Here is a 19526-nt window from a genome sequence, read left to right as displayed (position 1 = left end):
TCTCTCAACTCAAAAGAAAACAAACAACCCAATTAAAGATGGGTGAAATAGGAAGATTCTTCAAAAAGTTTATGGAGAATGGAATGAGAAGATAAGTTTATTTTGGCACAAAAACTTTAAAAAAAGGTACAAACTTTAAACAAATTATTTGAAAGGCAGAAACAAAGAAAGAGAGAAGGGGGAGAGAGAGAGAGATCTTCCAACCACTGGTTCACTCTCCAAATGGCTGTGACAGCCAGAACTGGGCCGCTTCGAAGCCAGGAGTCAGGAGCTTCTTCCAGATCTTCCATGTGGGCGAAAGGGCCCAAAGCTTTAGGCCATCCTCTGCTGCTTTCCCACGGGAAATGGAGCAGCCAGGCTGCCAGTGCTGTAGGCGGAGGATCAGCTAAGATTTTGCCCATCACCCTGGGCCAGGTAAGAGGCAGGGTGGGGTTTATGGCCCTGGGGACTGGTGCCATGGCGGTTTTGCCTCGCTGGGCTTCAGAGAGGTTGGTAGCATGCTGGCTTCCTGTTCCAACACAAGCAGTTGCCCCTAGATTGCTACCGTGTTAGGGTCCGGTCACCCGCACAGGCTGCAGAGCTAGAGCCTTCAGGGAATGGTGTGAAGGGGCAGTGGTAGGAGACAGCCTCGGGCCTGCAGCTCTCCCAGCACTAAGAAGCTGCCACATGGGCACAGGAGCAGGAGGCAGTACCAGCTGCCTCTTAGGTCAGCTTTGCTTGAGGCTCTCAGAAGCCCCCTGAACAGTCTTCTGAAACCAAACAATCCAGTCTCAACAGGGAAATTCTAGCAGAAGGCGGGCAGAAGCTCTGGGGCTGGGCTGGGCAGGGCTATCAGGATGTGCATGCAGGAGCCGGGGGTGCCCTGTTTCCTGCCCTTGTGGCTGGATACTGCAATACATGAGTGACAGTGCTGGCCGCAGGCAGCAACGCCCCGCAAAGCTGTGGACTGTGAGGTTGGAAGGGACATCAGTGGGGGTGCTGGCCTCTGTCCCTCCACATGAGCCACCTGCTGCCGTCTGCAGAGAGCAAGGTCCACAGGCAGATCGCCAGGCCTGAGTCCCCTCAGCTGTTCCCGTGTGACCACCTTGAGCCAGGCCAGTCTGGGTTCCCTGCCTCACGGGGAGGCTCGTGGGAAATCCACTCCTGGTGCCTTCTCAGGGACTTGGGCTTCCGCCTGGTCTTGCCCTCCGCTTGATGGAAAAGACCTCAGGGAGGTGATTTCCCATGGTCAGGTGCTGCCTGCTCCGGGCACACAGGGTGACCTACCCCCCGTGGTGGGGTTTGACCCTTATCAGAAAAACGTGGCTGACTTCCAGAGACCTGGAAGTCATCAATGGGCTCGCTTGCAAAAAACACAGGCTATGCTGTGTTCTCTGACTCAGGCCATGCCCACAGAGGAGCTGGGAGACTGTTCCCTTTGCCAGAGCCCCTTGCAAATGGAGAGACCCCCACCTGCCTCACTTCCATATTTCCCCATTCCCTCAGCCTGCCAGCTCCCTGCCCGGGTCTGTGTGTTTTTGTGTGTGAGGCAGTGGGAATCTATACATTGCATGCATATGTGTGTGCACTGTGGGCAGAATGAGGCCTGATGATGCTCACGCCACCCTGGAATGACTCAAACAAAACTTCTGTGACCCCCACCTTGTTCTTGGGGACCCTGATGACTTCTTCTCCTACAAGGATTTGATAACTCTGCTGGGTCAGGTTCTTTGGGAAAACTTTGCAGAAAAATGTTTAAACGCATTGGGCAGGCTGGGCTCACATTTGATGAGGGGAGGGGCCCAGAGGAAGTATCTGTCGCACAGAACAGATGCAGAGGGACCTCTGCTGTGCCCAGAGCTGGTTCTTGGGTCTGGCAAACCTCAGCTGGCACCTGACTCTTCCCGGCAGTGAGCCAGCTTAGGCAGCTGGGAAGGCCTCCACCCGGGAGAGTTTGCTCTGGGCCAGCTCCTGGACTGGTGGTGCTGTCATGGACTGGTGGGCTCTGAAACCCCAGCTGCTGATGCTGTTGCCTCTCCTGACCCTGCTCTAGCCCCGTCTGAGGATCCAGAAGTTAAGAGTGCACAGCTGTGTTCTGTCACCACCCAGGGGAGGATGCTCTGGCATGGATGTTGGGGTGACCAGAAGGTCAAAGGAACTCAATTGGCCTGGACCCCAGGACCTGCTTGTAGGGGCTGGACAAGGCAACCTATGCAGTCATCCTTACATCATTGTGAAAGATCTTGGAGACCACAAGCAGGTGGCAAAGACCCTCTCCAGCCATCTCCACTGTATCACCAATGTTCTCAATGTGTCCCCGTGGACCACCAAAGCTGGATCTTCTCTTTGATTAAGTAAAACAGCAACAACAACAACAACAACAGGGGCGGGGTTGTGGCCACCACTTGAGATGCCCACATCCCATGTGCTGGTTCAAGTCCTGGCTACTCTGCTTCTGATCTGGCTCCTTGCTAATGTGCCTGGGAAGGTAGTGGGAGATGGGCAAATCATCTACCAGGTGGAAACTACGCTCGCGCTCTCTGCCTTTCAAGAAGATGAAAATAAGCCAACATCAAAATATGTGTATTCTGGTACATTCAGCAAGACATAATGGGGCAAGAATTTGAGTGTATGACAGCTTTAAGGGGTCAGGTTTCCCATCTGTAAGGGACGAGATTGGCACAACCCTACTTATCTTACTGTTTCCTCAAATGGTGTCCCCTGTCTTCCTGTAACCGCAGGGTCATCCATAGCCAGGACCCTCTCCCTGTTTCTAGGAACATTTGCTCATGTAGACACAACTGTCACAAACAAGTCCATTCCTGCTCCTCTTTCCTCCTTTTCCTCGATCTTCTGATTGTCCGCTCCTTTCACCTGCAGCCCCACTCCCTTACCCAGAGCTGGACTTGCTGGAAAAATTCTATTTTAACTCTTTTTAGGATCTCTGCTCTCATGGACTTTCCTGGATCTTCTTGTCTGGTCGGGAGTGAAAACACACTGGGATTTGCAGTGTTGATTGAAGTTGCTATACAAATTCTTCCTACAGCAGCGTCCCACCTCTCCTGAACTCCTCCATCCTGTCTGCTCCCTGCCCAGGCCCAGATGGAGGCCACTGCCTGGGCTGGGGGCAGGTGCAGCTGGGTACCTGCTGGAGTAGCTTGTCCTGCCCAGAACATCATGGTTGTTGATGGAGCTGGCCCCTAAGGACTTTCCCTCTCCTGGGGTTGGGTCCTCTGCAGACAGCAAGGGGCCTTCAGGATGAAACAGGATGAGGTGGGCCACCCCAACTCTCCATTTCTTTCAGAACCAGGGGAGGACCTGCAACTCCTTGATTGACTGTTGCCTTCCTGGGAGGTTCCCTGGGCCTCTCTGGCCTTTGTCTATTTAGTATAGTTTTATTGTATCACTGTATCCTTTTCTGGTGCTGAAGGTCATGCATAGGTTTTCTGCTCCCTAAGCCTGGGCCTTGGATCACTGGGCTTACCAGGCAGGGTTGAGGGCAGCAAGGGCAGAGAGGAGTGCACACCTTCCTGGGCCACCCTCTGACCTTTCAGACCCTGAAAAGGGGGACTTCAGTGGCCCCAAACCCCATTTCTCCACCCAGAGGGTCAGCAAGGAAATCCGGGGTTGGGGAGTGAGCTGAGTGCAGAGTTTGAGATGCACAGATTTACCCTGTGTGTTGGGGGAGGGGCAGGTGCCTCTCCACATCCTGAATCCCCCACTCAGGCACACTCAGGGCTGCAGGCAGACACACCTGAAGGTAAGCTTTCTGCTGAGACTTGGCCTGGGCTCCCCAGCTTCACCTCCTGGCTGTAGCCAAAACCAACCCCCAGTTGGTCCAGGCAGGTGGGTGGCCATCATCTGAGCTTCTGGAATGCATGTGGGCTTGGCCGGGCCTGCCCTCCACACCTCTGCCTTCACCTTCATCTCATCCCTGCTCATCCCCTCGGGAAAGTGGTCCACAGGCCTCTTCTGGCTTTCCTGACCCTCCTGTTGTGTTTCCTTCACAGCCTGTGATTGCCACCCTGTGGGCGCCGCCGGCAAAACTTGCAACCAGACCACGGGTCAGTGCCCCTGCAAGGATGGTGTGACAGGCATCACCTGCAACCGCTGCGCCAAGGGCTACCAGCAGAGCCGCTCCCCCATCGCCCCCTGCATCAGTACGTGCTGACCCCGCACTCCCGTGTGTCTGTCCTGGATGGGGGTCGGGGAGCCCCTTGCTAATACTCGTTCCTGACATCCATTGTGGACTTAGCACTCAATGCCAACCATCTCAGTCCAGTGTTTGCTGCTCAGTAACATCCCCCAACATCGTGGGGGACTCTCAGCCTAGGGGCTCCATGCAGAGCTAGTTGGGGACCCTGTCTTGTTGGTAGGTCTCTGTTCTGGCAAACAACATGTGTCATTCTACTCCCTGTATTCCACCTTGACCCCAGACTCAGAGTGGGCCAGTGGCTGTCAGTGCTGCTGCTGCTGCAGGAATTCCAGTAGCACCCTTGGATTTGGTGGGTTCAGAACAGAAAAGATTGGAAGCCCAAGGCTGTTTTGGAGAGAGGCCAGGCAGGAAACCCCACACATAGCACCCAAGGTCCTCATGAAGGATGTGGCATGCTCTGAGGGTCCTAGGAATGCCTCCCTTCCCCCCGGCCAAGTACATTGGGAATTTGTTAACCCCAGAGTTGCTGGGATATGGGAAGCGTGAGCAAGATGGCAGAAGCTTTTCGGAGACCTTGGAGCAGAGGGTTTAAATATGTCAAGATTGGCAGGGACATGCTGAAAAGCCAGGAGTATCTGGAGAATTAGCTCAGGGTGGAAAGTCTAGCCCAGCCAAGAGGTGCCTCCTTAGCCTTGGCCTCATTGATTCCTTGCAATGGAGCTGAGCTAAAGCAAGAGAGAGGGGTGGGAGAAGAGGGTAAATCTTAACAAATGAGGTTGCAAAGGGACACTCTGCCACAGTACATGGCTAGTGCAGGGGGCTCCCAAAACAGAGCTGGGCTTACACCCCCTCTACCAGCAATGGCCACCAGGGGGGTCCTTGGGATATCTTCTTGCTTCTTCTCTGCTAGGCAGCGGCCTGAGGTGGAGCACTGATTAGGTGTGGCCTTCACCTCTGGACCATCTGGGCTGCGTCACCAGGCCTTTTCCTCTGATGATCACGAACCTCTGCTGAGGAGCCCCAGCTCCAGGCACCTACAGAGTGCCCAGGCGTTAGGCTGTCTGTGCCCATCTGTGAGCCAGGACTGTGTCCAGGCCGAGGCCCAGTGCTCCATGTGGCTCCAGGACTCTTGGCATTACCCTTACTCGTGAACTTGCAGCCAGAGGCATTCTCATCCTGCCTCTAGAAAGTTCTTACTGGGACTAGATGTCTTTTAGGGTTAAGGACAGGCCTGGTACAAGGCCTGGCACTCTAGGGAGTCCCTGGGGGTGATAAGTGATAAAAACGCCCACCAGCAAGATCAAGCTCCATGCTAGATTCTGTGGATCCCTGGCCAATCTTCCAAAAGCCCTCGTTGGGACTCCCAGATTAGCTCCCCAACCCAAGGGGTTCAACCCCATCCACCAGGCTTAGGCCCTAGCCAACCTAGGATCTGGGGGGAGGACAGGATCAGAGGGAAGTGTTACCCCCAAGGAGCTAGTGAATTTCAAGGTCTCTGTCCCCTGAGGACTTGTGGCAAATGGTAAGGCTGTACCTAGTGTTGGTGCCTAGCGGCTGGCTTGAGGTGCAATAGGAAGTACAGGGTCAGGTCCAGCCGGTAGCTGGAATGAATTGCTCTCTCAAGCAGAAAGAGACTAAGCCAAGTAAACCACCTGCTTGTATCAGAGCCTTTCACCCTCTTCTCCTGTATCCCATGTGCCCACTAAGTAAATACCTTCAGTAGGGAGAGGCACACCATGGTGTGAGAAACCTATTCCTGGGACCAGAAAGGCCAGGAGGAATCCCCTGTCTGCCATCCCCTCCCTGAGTTGATGACCCTGTGCATGTAAAAGGTGGGCACCAGGCCTTGAGAGCAAGGTCAAGGCCCCAGGGCCACCAGCTCACTCCCACCTTCTTGCCACTCTGCTGCAGCCATGACCTTCCTGCCAGGTGTGGGAAAGGACAGCTTTCCGAGGGTGCCCAGCTCCCCTCCCACCATACCCCTAGGACCTGACCCAGGCTCTTCTTCTCCCTTTCCTGAGCCACGGGAGAGGACCAGAGAGAACGGGGCCCAGGAAGGTTGGAAAGAGCCCAGGCTGGGCCTATTGCCTTTCCCAGCTCAAAAGTAATGTCTTGCCTTGCCTTCTCTCCCTCTCTGTTCTGACCCTACCAAAGAGATCCCCGTGGCCCCGCCAACCACCACGGCCAGCACTGTGGAGGTGCCTGAAGGTAAGCCAGCCTGGAGCTTCCCGGTTCTTCCGTCTGCTCTGGGGTGGGGTGGGAAGGGTTCGAGGTGAAAGGGGCAGTAGAAGACCTAGTTGCCCCCTGCACCCACCAGCAGGCATTGCGTGGGCTGCAAGGAAGAGGATGAAGGCAGTGTCTTTGAGGCTCCTAAGAATGATACTGAACTCTAATCGTGGAAAACAAAAAGAGCGGTCCTCAAAGCCCAGAAGCTTCCATCGCAGCCAAGTAACTGTCGTCAGCGACAGTGGCATGGTCGTCGGTAGGAGTCACAGCAATGTTCGCGTCGCGTTGTCGGTGGTGTAGACCTCGCATTCTGAATGTTTGTGATGACTTCAAAATTAGTTACTACACCTGCTGCTGGATCCTGATGTATAACCGTCGGGAAGAGAAGCAGAGGTTGAGTGTTTGGCCTAGTGGTGGTGGTTGGGATACCTGTGCCCCTCACAGCTCTGGCTCCTAACTCCCGCTGCCTTTCAGTGCACACCCTGAGAGGCAGCGTGTGATGGCTCCAGTAGTCTGGTTCCAACCATCCATGTGGGAGATGCAGCTTCAGCCTGGGCCACCCCCAGCCTTTGTGAACCTTTAAGCTCTTTGTATATGAGAGGACGTCGGTGTTGCTTGGTCTTTGTTGTAGCCCTGGGTAGGTGGAATGACATCTTGATAAAGCCATCGTGGGTTGAAAATGCCGTGAGTCAAGATGGCTGGTATACACATCCTAGCCCAGCAATGCAGGTAGTGTTGATGGGTGCCACCCAGCATGGCCAGAGATGGTGGTGCTGCCTCTTGCCAGCCCAGGAAAGGGCCAACATTGGGCTTTGCAAGTGTGGTTGTTACCGAACGTGTATCACTCTTGCGTCGTGGGCACACTGAAAAATTGTGAAGCGCTGCCATTGTAAGTTGGGGACCACTGGTATTTATTCTGGCATCAGAACTATCCTAGGGGGTTGGGGAAGGGTGTGTCCCTGGGATTTGGCAGTCCTTAATGCAAGAATAGTTGTGCAGCCCTCGCTTTGGGCATGCAGTGAGCACAGAGCCCTATTGGTGGGTTGGGGAGGGGGTGCCCAGTTGAGAGCAGTCCAGGCCAGTACCCAGAGCCCTGGTCCTGGGGTTCTCCCATAAGTTCATATGGGAGCCCCAGCATGAACACCTGTGTCCACTCTGGGGACCCCGCCCTCTGCAGATAGCACCATCAGGAGGCGTGGGGGAGCCTGCAACGCCGGGAGGTGGCCTGAGTGTTTCAGAATGAAGTCCCTGCACATGGAGGAAACAGATTCAGAATGCATCCGTTCCTAGGCTGTCCACTGCCTGCAGCCGGGAGGGGACAGGATGCCTTTTGGTCTTAGATTGTTTTCCAAGTTGGCCGGTACCTTTTAATCTCCTGCATGTCAGATCTTAGCACGCGCGGTCTTTCTTGCCACCCCCTCACTGCCTCACCTCCTCACTGCATCACCTCCGCACTGCCTCACCTCCTCACCTCCTTACCTCCTCACTGCCTCACCTCCCAACACATTCCTCCAATCTCCCCAGGCCCCACAGCTTCAATTTAGGTTTCTTGCAGAGATGGTTGACATTTTTCCTTCCAAGTAAGAAATGGACAGATGAGGGGGCGGGAATAAAACATACATGCACACACACACACACACACACACACAAAGTGCGGAACTTCTAAGATTTTGACACAGGCCACAAAAACCGATAGCAAACCTGGTGGCTTTGCATTCTGTACCAGGCCCAAGATTGCCAAGTAACTGTTTACCAACACCTGTTGCATCGGCCTGCGAGGTGTATCCCTTGGCAGACCTTGGCTGGTTCATTTACTTTTCTGACCCCTTTAGATTTGGCTGCTGTTTATTTTTCTTTCAGGGTCTTTTTTTTTTTTTTTTTTTAATATATGCTTTCAGCCACAGCAAGCAGCAGACATACCCCGTGATGTAGAGCATTGCCCACAGAGAGACTGAGTGAGGTTTGAAGCTGACAGCAATGTCTGTGGCTTTGGCAGCCCCCAGATACCTCTGCTTGCTCGTTGTCTCTCTCTGGGAACTGTGGGCATCCCTAGGGACCAAGCACTGGCCTGGGGTGGGAGGAGATGAGGGGTTCCCGCTGCAGTCTGGCTGGCTAGCCGGAGGTATGGGCAGGAGACAAGGTCCCTCGTCCAACCCCCAATTCCCAGCAAAGCAGGAGGACCTAGACACTCAGTTCCTGCAAACCTGCCGGCTCTTGCTGTTGTTTAAATAGGGAAGGCCCCTGAGCCAGGCTGCCTGAGAAAGGCTTGTTTACTTTTGCCTGTGCAACAGAAGGGAGAGATTAATAAGCCAGGAATGTTGTCCTGAAAGTTGATGGACATAACCTCACCCTGAACTCGTCCCCTTGAAGGGCCAGCTCATTTGGGGAATGCTCCTCACCTGCCTGGTCATGGCTTGGGGGTCAGCAGGGGTGGGGGAGAGGCAGCCAGGAACATAGCACTGGGTGGGACAGAGCTCCCTTCCTTCCCCTGGCACACCTGAGGCTACAAGACGGACAGCCGCCCTCCTTGACCTTGGCTGCTACTCCAAGAGAAGATCTTGACTTGCAGATTGGTGATGTGCAGCCGCTTGCAGCACTTGATTTGGAGCCAGGACATGTGAGGTTGATTGCTCATAGCCCCAGCACTTGGGTAACGCTAATTCTTCTCGAACTTTCTGTTTCTCCCCCCAAACCCTGTCCCCTCTGCCCCTGGCGGCCCTCTGTGCCTAGACTCCCAGCTCAGGAAAGGAAGCTTCCCCTGCTGCTGGGGTGTCAGTCCTCAAAAATGTCCACTTGTCCTCCTTCCCCTGACCTCACCCAGTGGATTGGTGTCTCTCGTGTGATCTGTTGCAGATGGGGGCCGGTGCGCAGGTAAATATTTAACACCTGAGTTGGGAGCGGGCAGTGAGAGCCAGACATGCAGCACCTGTTGCTTGTTTTTGGAATGAGCATTGCTCTGTTGCTGCTTTGGGGCTGCCCATGCTGAAATGGAGAATAGTGTAGGAAGAGCCATGCTCGCAAGGGGCTCTCGGGACCCACCTGGGCTGGCTCCACCCCTGCACTGCATGGGGTGGGGTTTCTGACCCGGAAGTGGAACGAGTATAACTGGAAGAAGGAAGGGTGGTACCTTTGCTGGCGTCCTCGAATTGGCAGGGGGTGCAGGTGCCTTTACGAGAAGGAGCGGAACTCAGGGCTGAGGTTTGAGAAGTGAGGAGCCGGCCAACTCCTGGGCACTCCCACCTCCCCCACTGGAGTCCTGAGTCCTGTCTCCCTGCCATGTGTCCTGTTATACCCACCATGTTTGGGGTTCTTTAGTGGTGTGCCTTTTGGCTAACCGCTCCCACAGCCTAGGGATCCTGGCAGCCCTTGAGGACTCGGTGGAACCTACTGGAAGAACTCCCAGCCCAGGTACTACCAGGTGTGGGAGGGTGGGGTTGGGGATGGGGGTGGAGAAGGCTTCAGAGAGGTTGGATCTGGTGGCTTCTCGGCCGCTCTGCGTTTTCCCCTGAAGGAAGTTGGCTTTGGATAGACCCGGTTGCATCTTGAATTGTTCGCTTATACACTTTGATTACCTGGAAAGGGAATGAAGTTGGGGAGAATGCGCTGATGAGTGTTGAGTGCGTCTTTCGTGAGGTGTTGGGGAAAAGTGCTGGGGGAAGAAAAGACGCTGAAATGAGAAGCCTGAACTTCTGTGAAATGGTGTTAACTGTCCCTGCTTCATAGAGCTGTTGGAGAACTAAGTGGAGTGATCCAAGTCAAGTCTTTGATCCGGTGATGGATGTGTTTTAAATGCATAGTAAGAAATCGGACAGGACCTCTTGAAATGGATACCACAGGATCAGGGTGGTTGAGGCAAGCCATGGTTTTGCTGCAGCTGCTTCCAATCCAGGCAGGAGGCAGTTAGGTGTGGACAGGTGTGGGGAGTCTGCTGGAAGGAGGACTTGGTGAATAACAAGCTGGGCTGCATAAGGCTCAGAGCCACCCAGCTGGCTGCTTCCCGCAGGGTGATGTCAGACCCTGAATCGGGCAGAATGGTAAGGACTAGAATTCAAGGCCAAGTACTTCATGATAGCCCAAAGGTGGAAATGGCCCAAGTGTCATAGGTGGATGAACAGGCCCACACCATGAGATGTTGTTCGGCCACAGTAAGGAGCGGCGGACTGGCGACAAAAAATACACCATGGTATGTTTTTGGGTGTGTGTGGGAGTGCACCTCAAAACCATTGTGTCAAATGAACAAAGCCAAACACCAAAGCTATGTAGTGTGTGTTTCCATTTGTAGGAAACGTTGCGTATTGGCACATGCGGAAAAAGTGGATGTGAGGGTAGGGGAGAGTGGCTGTTGGATGAAATGATGTGCTGTCCAGTACTGTGAGTGGACGTCACACTACTGGACTGCATACTTGACAATGTTAATCTTATGGTTATTTTGTGACAGTTGAAAAAAACAACTCAAAGTGTTCCAGGTCTGCGTCTCTGAATCCGGCTGCTCCAGGACTGGGGAGCATGGAATCCAGGTTTTGAGATGAGACTCTGGGCGCCAACACTGGTGGAGATGTTCCTCTCCTGTGGCCTCACTCACATCTGTGTCCACTTTTGAGGGCAGGAGCATATCTTAGCCCCCGCTATCTAAGCGGGACTAGATGAGTAAATGTGTTGGGAATGGAGGCCAGAACCCGTTGCCTTCCAGCTGCATACACTAGATTAGGGAGTGGGTTGGGGGAGGTTACTGCTTCAACTGCAGAACCTGCAACCGCTCTCTCCTCTCCTAGCCCTCTGATGAAGGTCGCTCTCTGGGTCTCTAGGGAGGGACACACACACCTCACCCCCACTCCACAGTGGTGGGAGGTGGGGTCTCTGTAGGCAGCTCAGGTTACTGGGAAAGGAAGTGTACAATGGACGGGGGCACTGGTTTGGAGCAGGGTGTTTTGCTGTCTGGAATTGGCTTTTGTGGTAAATGACCAATGAGGCCATCGACTTCATCAAGAGCAGATTCAGGATCAAAGGTAAATAGAGGGGCAGGTGTTTGGTGTAATGGTTCAGCCTCGACTCGGGACACCTGCATTCCCTGTCAGAGTGCCTGGGTTCTAAATCAGCTTTGCTTCTGTTTCCAGCTTCCTGCTAATGTGCACCCTAGGAGGCAGCAGGTGATGGCTCAAATATTTGGGTTTCTGCCGCCCACCTGGGAGATACAGATGGAGTTCTTGGCTTCTGGCTTCAGTGCTAGATGAAGCTAGGTGGCTTTTGGAGTGTGAACTAGCGAGATGATCTTTCTTTCAGTTAAAAATTTAGTTTTAAACAGATAAATGGATTCTGGCTATAGAACAAAGAATGGTCAGTGTGTCCATAAAGCTCACCCTAATGGGCACGAGTCTTCATGCTTTACATTATTGGCCATTTAATGACTCTCTTCTGCCCATGTGTAGTGGGTTATTATTCCCCAGTCCCCCTTTTAAATGGGAAGAAACATGAGCAAGCAGCCTGTCTGGGATTCCTGCCAAGGTCAGCTGGCTTCTCAGTGATGTTATTGGTTGAGCTTAAAAAAATCATCATGATTATCTTTGCCTATATGTACTATGACATCCTATGAGGAGATAAGACCATTGTGGTATCTGCTTGGAGTTAAAACCCCAAAGTTTTTGCAGGTATCAGAAGGGGCTCTTTGGAGTGTGGTGGTTTTAGTGCATTGGTAAGACTGGGAGGACAGTCAGCAGAATTCTGTCCCTTCAGTCATAGACATCTGGAGTAGAGACGGGCAGAGGAGTCAGCTAGCAGAAAATGAACGGTGCTCTGGGCTCCGGTCTAGAACAGCGCCAGCCATGTGGGCATCTGGAGAGTGAAGCAACAGATGAAAGATCTGTTTGTCTCTTTCGTCCCCTCTGTAAATCTACCTTTCAAATAAATACATCTTCTGAAAGTGGGTGGGCATCATTAAAAGTAGCAAGGATGGGGGCAGGGGGCACATTTTAGCCCCATATTTAAGACTCCTGTTAAGGTGCTCACATCCTAAGTCAGCGTGTCTGGATCTGATACCTAGCTCCAGCATCAAATTTTAGCTTCCTGCTAATGAGGATGCAGGGAGGCACTGTTGATGGATCAAGTTGTTGGGCTCCAGCTACCCATGTGGGATACCTGGATTGCGTTCCTGGCGCCAGCTTTGGCCTGGCTCAGCCCAGGCCTTGGTGGGTATTTGGGAAGAGAACCAATGAATGGACTTTCCATATCTTTTTTTTTTTTAAAGATTTATTTTTATTACAAAGTCAGATATACAGAGAGGAGGAGAGACAGAGAGGAAGATCTTCCGTCCGATGATTCACTCCCCAAGTGAGCCGCAATGGGCCGGTGCGCGCCGATCTGATGCCGGGAACCAGGAACCTCTTCCAGGTCTCCCACGCGGGTGCAGGGTCCCAATGCATTGGGCTGTCCTCGGCTGCTTTCCCAGGCCACAAGCAGGGAGCTGGATGGGAAGTGGAGCTGCCGGGATTAGAACCGGCGCCCATATGGGATCCCGGGGCGTTCAAGGCGAGGACTTTAGCTGTTCGGCCACGGCGCCGGGCCCTCCGTATCTCTTAAACAAAAATCTAATGGCTGAGAATCAACTGAAAACTGTCAGATCTGAAAGTTGTCACACCTCAAGGTCGCTTGCTTTTCCTGTGTCAGCAATAACTAGTTACAAGACTGTCACGTTTAGTGCATGATGCACAGTGAGGTGTTTGACCTACAGCACATGCTCAATGAATGCATGTCATTTTAGGATAACAAATAGCAAAACACACACCCACACACCCACACAATCCACCCCACCACACACACACCAAAAACCTGCAACTCCTCAATTAGAATAGCACATAGAAATCAACACAGCAATAGAAGTTCAGAGAGTACTTGAAGTAAACGACAAGGCCTTTCTAGGGAAACTAAGCAAGACCAGCAGAAACAGGGCTTCTAGTTGTGTTCCTGGAGGGCAAGACTCGAAATTCTGCAAGGATCGGTTTTCCCAGAAGTAATCTGTAAATGTAGCAGAATTCCAGTCAAAATACCAGTTGGGTGGGATGTGATTTTTAAAGTTCAGCTAGAAAATAAATGTATGAGAATAGCCAAGAAATTTTCTTTTTGAAAGATTAATGAAGGGTGATTTTTTCCCCCTACCAGATATTTAAAAGTATTGTAAACAGGCTGTTTAAATTAGTGTGTTACTGGCACAGGAACAGAGATCACTGGGGCTGGGTAGAAAATCCAGAACCACACTCCAGTGTAAACTCCAGCCCTGACTAGTTGTAAAGCTGTGACTGTTAATCAGGGAGGAAAAGGTTGCATCCTTCAGTAAGTGGGGCTGGGAACATGACTTAAAAACCATAGCAGAATTCAATTTCTACTTCATGCTGTGTGCCACGAGTGGTTCAACAATTTCTGTGTCTTTATCGAGTCCTTAAAAGCTCCAGAATAAGAATCATGTGCTGGCATGAGGGTGATTTTCTTTTTTAATTCATTAATTACATTGTATTATGTGACACAGTTTCATAGGTACTGGAAATTCTCCCCACACCCTCCCCCCATGGTGGATTACTCCACCTTGTTGCATAACCACAGTTCGAGTTCAGTTGAGATTCATGAGGGTGATTTTCTAAGACGTGAGGCAAAAACAAGAAATCATAAAGGGAAAGGTTGTGAGTAGGTACAAATGGGAAAAAGTGTGGGGCAGAAATCTCCGGAGGCAGGACCAGAGGTGGATTAAAAGCTGGGAAGACTGGTGGTGGCTTGTCTGAGCAAAAATGAAGACACCTCAACAAAGAAAGAGCTTTTACAATTATTAAAGAGAAAGTTCTTGGGGCTGGTGCGGTGACTCAACAGGCTGGCCATCAAGCACTGGCATCCCATATGAGCACTGGTTCAAGTCCCGGATGCTCCACTTTCAATCTAGCTCTCTTCCCATGGCTTGGGAAAGCAGTAGAGGATGGACCAAGTCCTTGGGACCCTGTACCTTTGTGGGAGACCCAGAGGAAGCGCCTGGCTCCTGACTTTGGATCACCTCAGCTTAGTCTGTTGTGGCCATTTGTGGAGTGAACCAGGAGGTGGAAAATCTTTTTTCTTGTCTCCCCTTCTCTCATTAAATTTGCTTTCAAGTAAAAATAGCAATCTTTTTAAAAAGATTTATTTTTATTATGAAGTCAGATATACAGAGAGAAGGAGAGACAGAGAAAGATCTTCCATCCAATGATTCACTTTTTTTTTTAAGATTTATTTTATTTTTATTACAAAGTCAGATATACTGAGAGGAGGAGAGAGGAAGTGGAGCTGCCGGGATTAGAACCAGCAGCCATATGGGATCAAGGCGAGGACCTTAGCCACTAGGCCACGCCACCAAGCCCTCAATGATTCACTTTTAAAGTGAGTGCAACGGCCGGTACTGTGCCAATCCGCAGCCAGGAGCCAGGAGCTCCTCCGGGTATCCCACATGGGTGCAAGGTCTCAAGGCTTTAGGCCGTCCTTGACTGCTTTCCCAGGCCACAAGCAGGGAGCTGGATGGGAAGCGGGGCAGCCTGGATTAGAGCCGGCAACCATATGGGATCCCGGTGTGTTCAAGGCAAGGACTTTAGCCACTAGGCCATGGCGCCGGGCCCACAATCTTTGAAGATTTATTTATTTTTATTAAAGATGGATATAGAGAGAGGAGGAGAGACAGAGAGGAAGATCTTCCGTCTGATGGTTCACTCCCCAAGTGACCGCAGTGGCTGGAGCTGAGCCAATCCGAAGCCAGGAGCACTTCTGGGTCTCCCACACGGGTGCAGGGTCCCAAGGCTTTGGGCTGTCCTCTGCTGCTTTCCCAGGCCACAAGCAGGGAGCTGGATGGGAAGCAGGGCCGCCGGGATTAGAACCGGCGACCATATGGGATCCCGGCGCGTGCAAGGCCGGGACCTTAACCACTACGCTATTGTGCCAGGCCCAATCTTTTAAGACAGAAAGCCCCTAACACAAATTGGACTGAGAAAGTAAGCCAGCAATTCAGAGAATCAGAACATATGGCAATGAACTTATGAAATATCACACTAGTCCTTAAGAAACAATGTTAGCAAGAGCACCACTGAAAACTGGGTACTATTTAGCAAGTATGGAATTGTCAGTGTTGAAGAAAGTTGTGGGGATGGGTTACACAGCAGCTGTGGTGTTGGTGGGGTATCTCACTGTTGTCTGATGAAGGGTGATTTGTAGAATTTAGTCTACGGAGGTGCATCCTGACATAGCACTGACGGCTATGATGAGCTGTACGTCTTTCATTGCACTTCTACTTACTCATTTATAGCACATTCATAGAATTATGTTGTAGGGGAAGATTGACATGGCAAGATACCGTTACTGCTAAGTGATAAAATCAATTGACCCAGGAGAGAGTCAACTTTTTATTACTCTTGCTTGAAAGCAAAGTTAGAGGTAGAATTGGAGAGGTCTTCCATCTGCTTTTTCATTCTACAGATGGCCACAGTGGCCAGGGCTGGGTCGAACCTGAGCCAGTAGCTATTCAGGTCTCTCACATGGGTTCAGAGGGCCAAACACGTCAACCACCCTCCTCTGCTTTCCCAGGTGCGTTAGCAGGGAGCTGGATGGGAACTGGAGTAGCCAGGACTCAAACTGGTGTCCATATGGGATGCTGCAAGCTCACCTGTTTCATCACTGTGTGAGGGTCACCTTTGCTGGGCAGAAAGACTGTTGTACGGGGCATTCCAAATACATTCACTAAGTTCATGGGAAGACACTTCAAAAAGCTCATGGAGAATGAACATATCTATTCTGGTGCCAAAAGTTTTTGGAGTCCACGCACAGTATGCTCATGATACACATTTGCTACTAACTTTTTGAAAAACCAGCATAGATGTCCAATTTTTCCAATTATTTTACAGCAAAATACATCTCTGCTTTCCACAAACTTGTTGAATTATCCTTGGATAGTTTGACAATTCCCTACCAGGAGAACTGTGCAGTCCCCAGTTGGTGTTTGCGGCGGGGTCCTCATGGGAGAGGTTTTCGATTTATCACAAGCGGAGGAGGGGAGCCGTGGGCATGTCATGGGCAGAGACTGGGTGAGGTTGAAGGGTTGGCTGCAGAACATCTTGCACTGCTTGAGACGGCCCTGATGACAAGCCGTTGTCAAGCCCTGAATACCCGTCAGACCGAGGCTGAGAAATCCTGATGTGTGTTATATAGAAGTCCGTGTGCTCCCTCTGAAAGTATTTAAGAGGGCTGCTGTGGCGTTGACAGATAGGTGTGACTTATCACTGGCCTTGTGTAATGATGAAGTGGAAGCAACTGGGGCCGCAAGAGGCTGTGTTGCGCCTTGAACATGTCTAACCATTGGTTTGCTTGGACCTTCTTCCCTGATACTGCTTAGCTCAACCTAAAATGAAATTCATCACCGTTTTTGCACAAATTAGTACGAGGGGACTTCAAAAAGATCATAGACACATTAGAATGTAAAAATGCTTGATGCAAAGACTTCTGAGCTTGATGCAATTTTTCAAGATACACATTTCCTGTCAACTTTGAGAACTTCTTGTACATTAAGGAGTTTGACTCATTGTTAACTCTTTTGGTTGAGAATTCCAGAAGCACCAAGAGTGGTAGACAGCCACGTTTCCATCACCAAGACTTAATGGTTCACGGTTTCCATGGCTTGCTTTAACAGACTTTTTTTGCATAAGTCATCTTATAAGTGTAGATGTGATGACATTTCACCCCTATGTATTTTAGAGCATCCGAGGTGACGCCTGCTCAAATCAGCAGTAAATTCTTTAATGGCCTATACTAGCCCAAATTCTGTGTTCTGGAATGCCTTAGTATGTTCACTGACAGGCAATGCATCTTTAGGGACTCATCTGGAGGCCCCAGTTCGGGGCCATTTCTGAGAGTGATACAACCTGGAACGGGTGTGGGAAAACCAGCCACGTGGCCCATGCTGTTGTCATGAACCTCACACGCCCTCCAAGAGGAGGCTGTACCCACATCTGCTCATGCGGCTGAGGTACAGCCTGTGACTGTTGCAGGGTGGGAGCTCGGGGCTTCCCACAGGTGAGGGTGGGCAATCAGACCATCTTCATTCCTTGCCACACTTCGCCATGGTGAAAGCCAAGGTGTTCAGTTAAGGGAGGCATATAAAGCAAGGCTCATGGACCTCAGGGTGCGAGAGTTTGCCGTGGTGGGACCTGCAACCACAGCCTCCCGCATTGCATGTCAGCGCCCAGCCTATCCAGTGTTCCTGGGGTATAAGAGCCACTGGTGGGGAACCATTGAGTTAAACTAAGGTGTCGTCAGCCCAGCTTGCTGGGGCTGCCTGTCCGGGAAAGGGCACTGGGGACCCAGCGAGTAGGGCAGGGCCCACTCACTCCGTCCTGGGATGAGCTGAGAGCAAGCCATAGGTGGGGCTGTGTGGAGCTGCTGATGTATCTGACCACTCGGAACCCCCAGAAATGGCACCTGTGTGTGGTCCAGCTCCATGTGCGCATCCCCTGGGCCTGGAGACCTTGATTCTGGCCAGCCTGAACAACTCCCTTCTTTGTTTTTATTTCTTGTGTATCTCTCTCCACTACCTCCTTGTTCCCTCACTTTTCCTGGCTGCCTTTTCCTCTCTCTCTTCCTCTCTTTCTTTTTGGTGCTTGGACAAAGGGCAAGGGCAGAGGGCAGAGTAGCTGTAAGGGGGGACAGGAGGAGGGCAGGAGAGCCCCTGCCCACCCTGCCCCTCACAGCCAGTTGTTTCGTCACCCCCAGGGGCACGAAGGAAGCCCTTTGCGGCATGGGTCTCGGGACCTATTGTTTGTTTGGCAGGTGGAGTGGAGCAGCTCAAGCAGGATAAAAAAATGAGTTGAGAGGCCAGAGGGACAAGTGGGAATGGAATACTTAGCCCTTCTTGGGAGCTCTCCCCACCGGGGCTGTGAGGGGTGAGAGGACAGTGAATGAAATGAGCGCACGTGATAGGTGTCAGGAGGACAGAGGCATGGCATTTCTCAAATCCCCACCCCTGTGGCACACCGCACTCACAGCAACCTTGCTGGCTGAGACAAGTGGGGAGGGGTGCAGGCCACACAGCTCCTCCCCAATGTGCAGCCCGCCCCCTTCCCTGCTTTGGAGATTCCTCAGGTCTTGGGATGCTCTGTGGTGAGGGTGTGCAGTGACCCCACTGGTCCACGTACTCTGGCCAGGCCTTTAGCAGCTAGTCCCTTTATGGCCCTTAAACTGTCCGACTCATCTGGTGGGATATCCCTCCCCCCACCACCCACCCACCCACACACACACATAGCTGTTGAGCTGGGGAGAGCAAAGCTTATTCACCCCAGAGCCCATGGCTTGGGCAATACCCACGGGAGTCTCTGTGACGGCTGCTGGATCTCAAGCACTGAAAGTGACGAGAAAACAGTAATAATGACAGCAGAGTCAGTCCTTAAAGAGCTTGAACTGTGCATTTTACCATGCCCTGCGAGCCCCCATAGCCCTAGGCCCAGTCTTCTCAGGAGACGAGACTGAGGCTGAAGGAGCCATCTGGTTTCCTCTCAGACCAGAATCCATGGGCACCAGCCAGGAGCTCCAGCAGGACCAGTCCAGCACCGAGGTGGGACAGCAGGGGGTGGAAGGCACCAGCCTCCTCTCCCCTAGTCTCCCGCCCCTGCGGTTCCCCTGCTCTCTCACCCCCACCCACCCTCCTCTCTGCTCTTCAGACTCTGAGTGTGGTGGCCCCAGCAAGCGAGTCCCCTACCTCTGCCCAAGTCATTCGGAAACGGGGACTGCAAAGATGTTGGATCCGGGGATGAGCAGCGATGGACATGTCGGTAGGGCAATGGGTACCACCTCTTCCTGTGCTCCCGCTCTGGGCAGCCAGCATCTCCCTGGGAACAAGTTGGTGACAAGTGTGTGTTGCAACTGTTCGGTGCCCACATGCTGTGGGATGGAGGAAAGGAGAAAGCCTTTTCTTTGCCTACATCCCAGGGGCACCAGGAGTCGGAAATGCTTTATGCCTCCTTCATTGGCAAATTGTTGCCAATGTTACAAATAAAGAGTGTCTTTTTCTTGCCCAGGCTCTAGTTGTTAAATATTGCCCAGCACGGTGTTATCTGAACAGCTTCCCTAGAGGGTGATTCTGAGTTGTCCTGCCGGGCTCAGCCCATAGATAGGTTATCCAGCC

At 52.0% G+C, this 19526-nt stretch overlaps 1 protein-coding gene across 3 annotated transcripts in view; it reads left to right on the top strand.

The window, feature by feature from the left end:
* NTN1 (netrin 1) overlaps positions 1-19526 on the top strand; it is a 160246-nt gene that overhangs the window by 109448 nt on the left and 31272 nt on the right. For 2 of the 3 annotated variants that reach the window (XM_058676184.1, XM_004594749.2), the window contains exons 4-5: positions 3990-4139; positions 6290-6343. In XM_058676184.1, the coding sequence (XP_058532167.1) occupies positions 3990-4139; positions 6290-6343 (204 nt within the window). Of the gene's footprint in view, positions 1-3989; positions 4140-6289; positions 6344-6452; positions 6677-19526 lie in introns of those variants that run through there. The other variant, XM_058676185.1, reaches the window with a different exon arrangement.

Source organism: Ochotona princeps, chromosome 17 (genome assembly GCF_030435755.1).
Source record: "Ochotona princeps isolate mOchPri1 chromosome 17, mOchPri1.hap1, whole genome shotgun sequence".
Classification (NCBI taxonomy): domain Eukaryota; kingdom Metazoa; phylum Chordata; class Mammalia; order Lagomorpha; family Ochotonidae; genus Ochotona; species Ochotona princeps.
The sequence above is the reverse complement of the archived record's forward strand: the minus strand, read 5'-3'. Positions and strand labels throughout refer to the sequence as shown.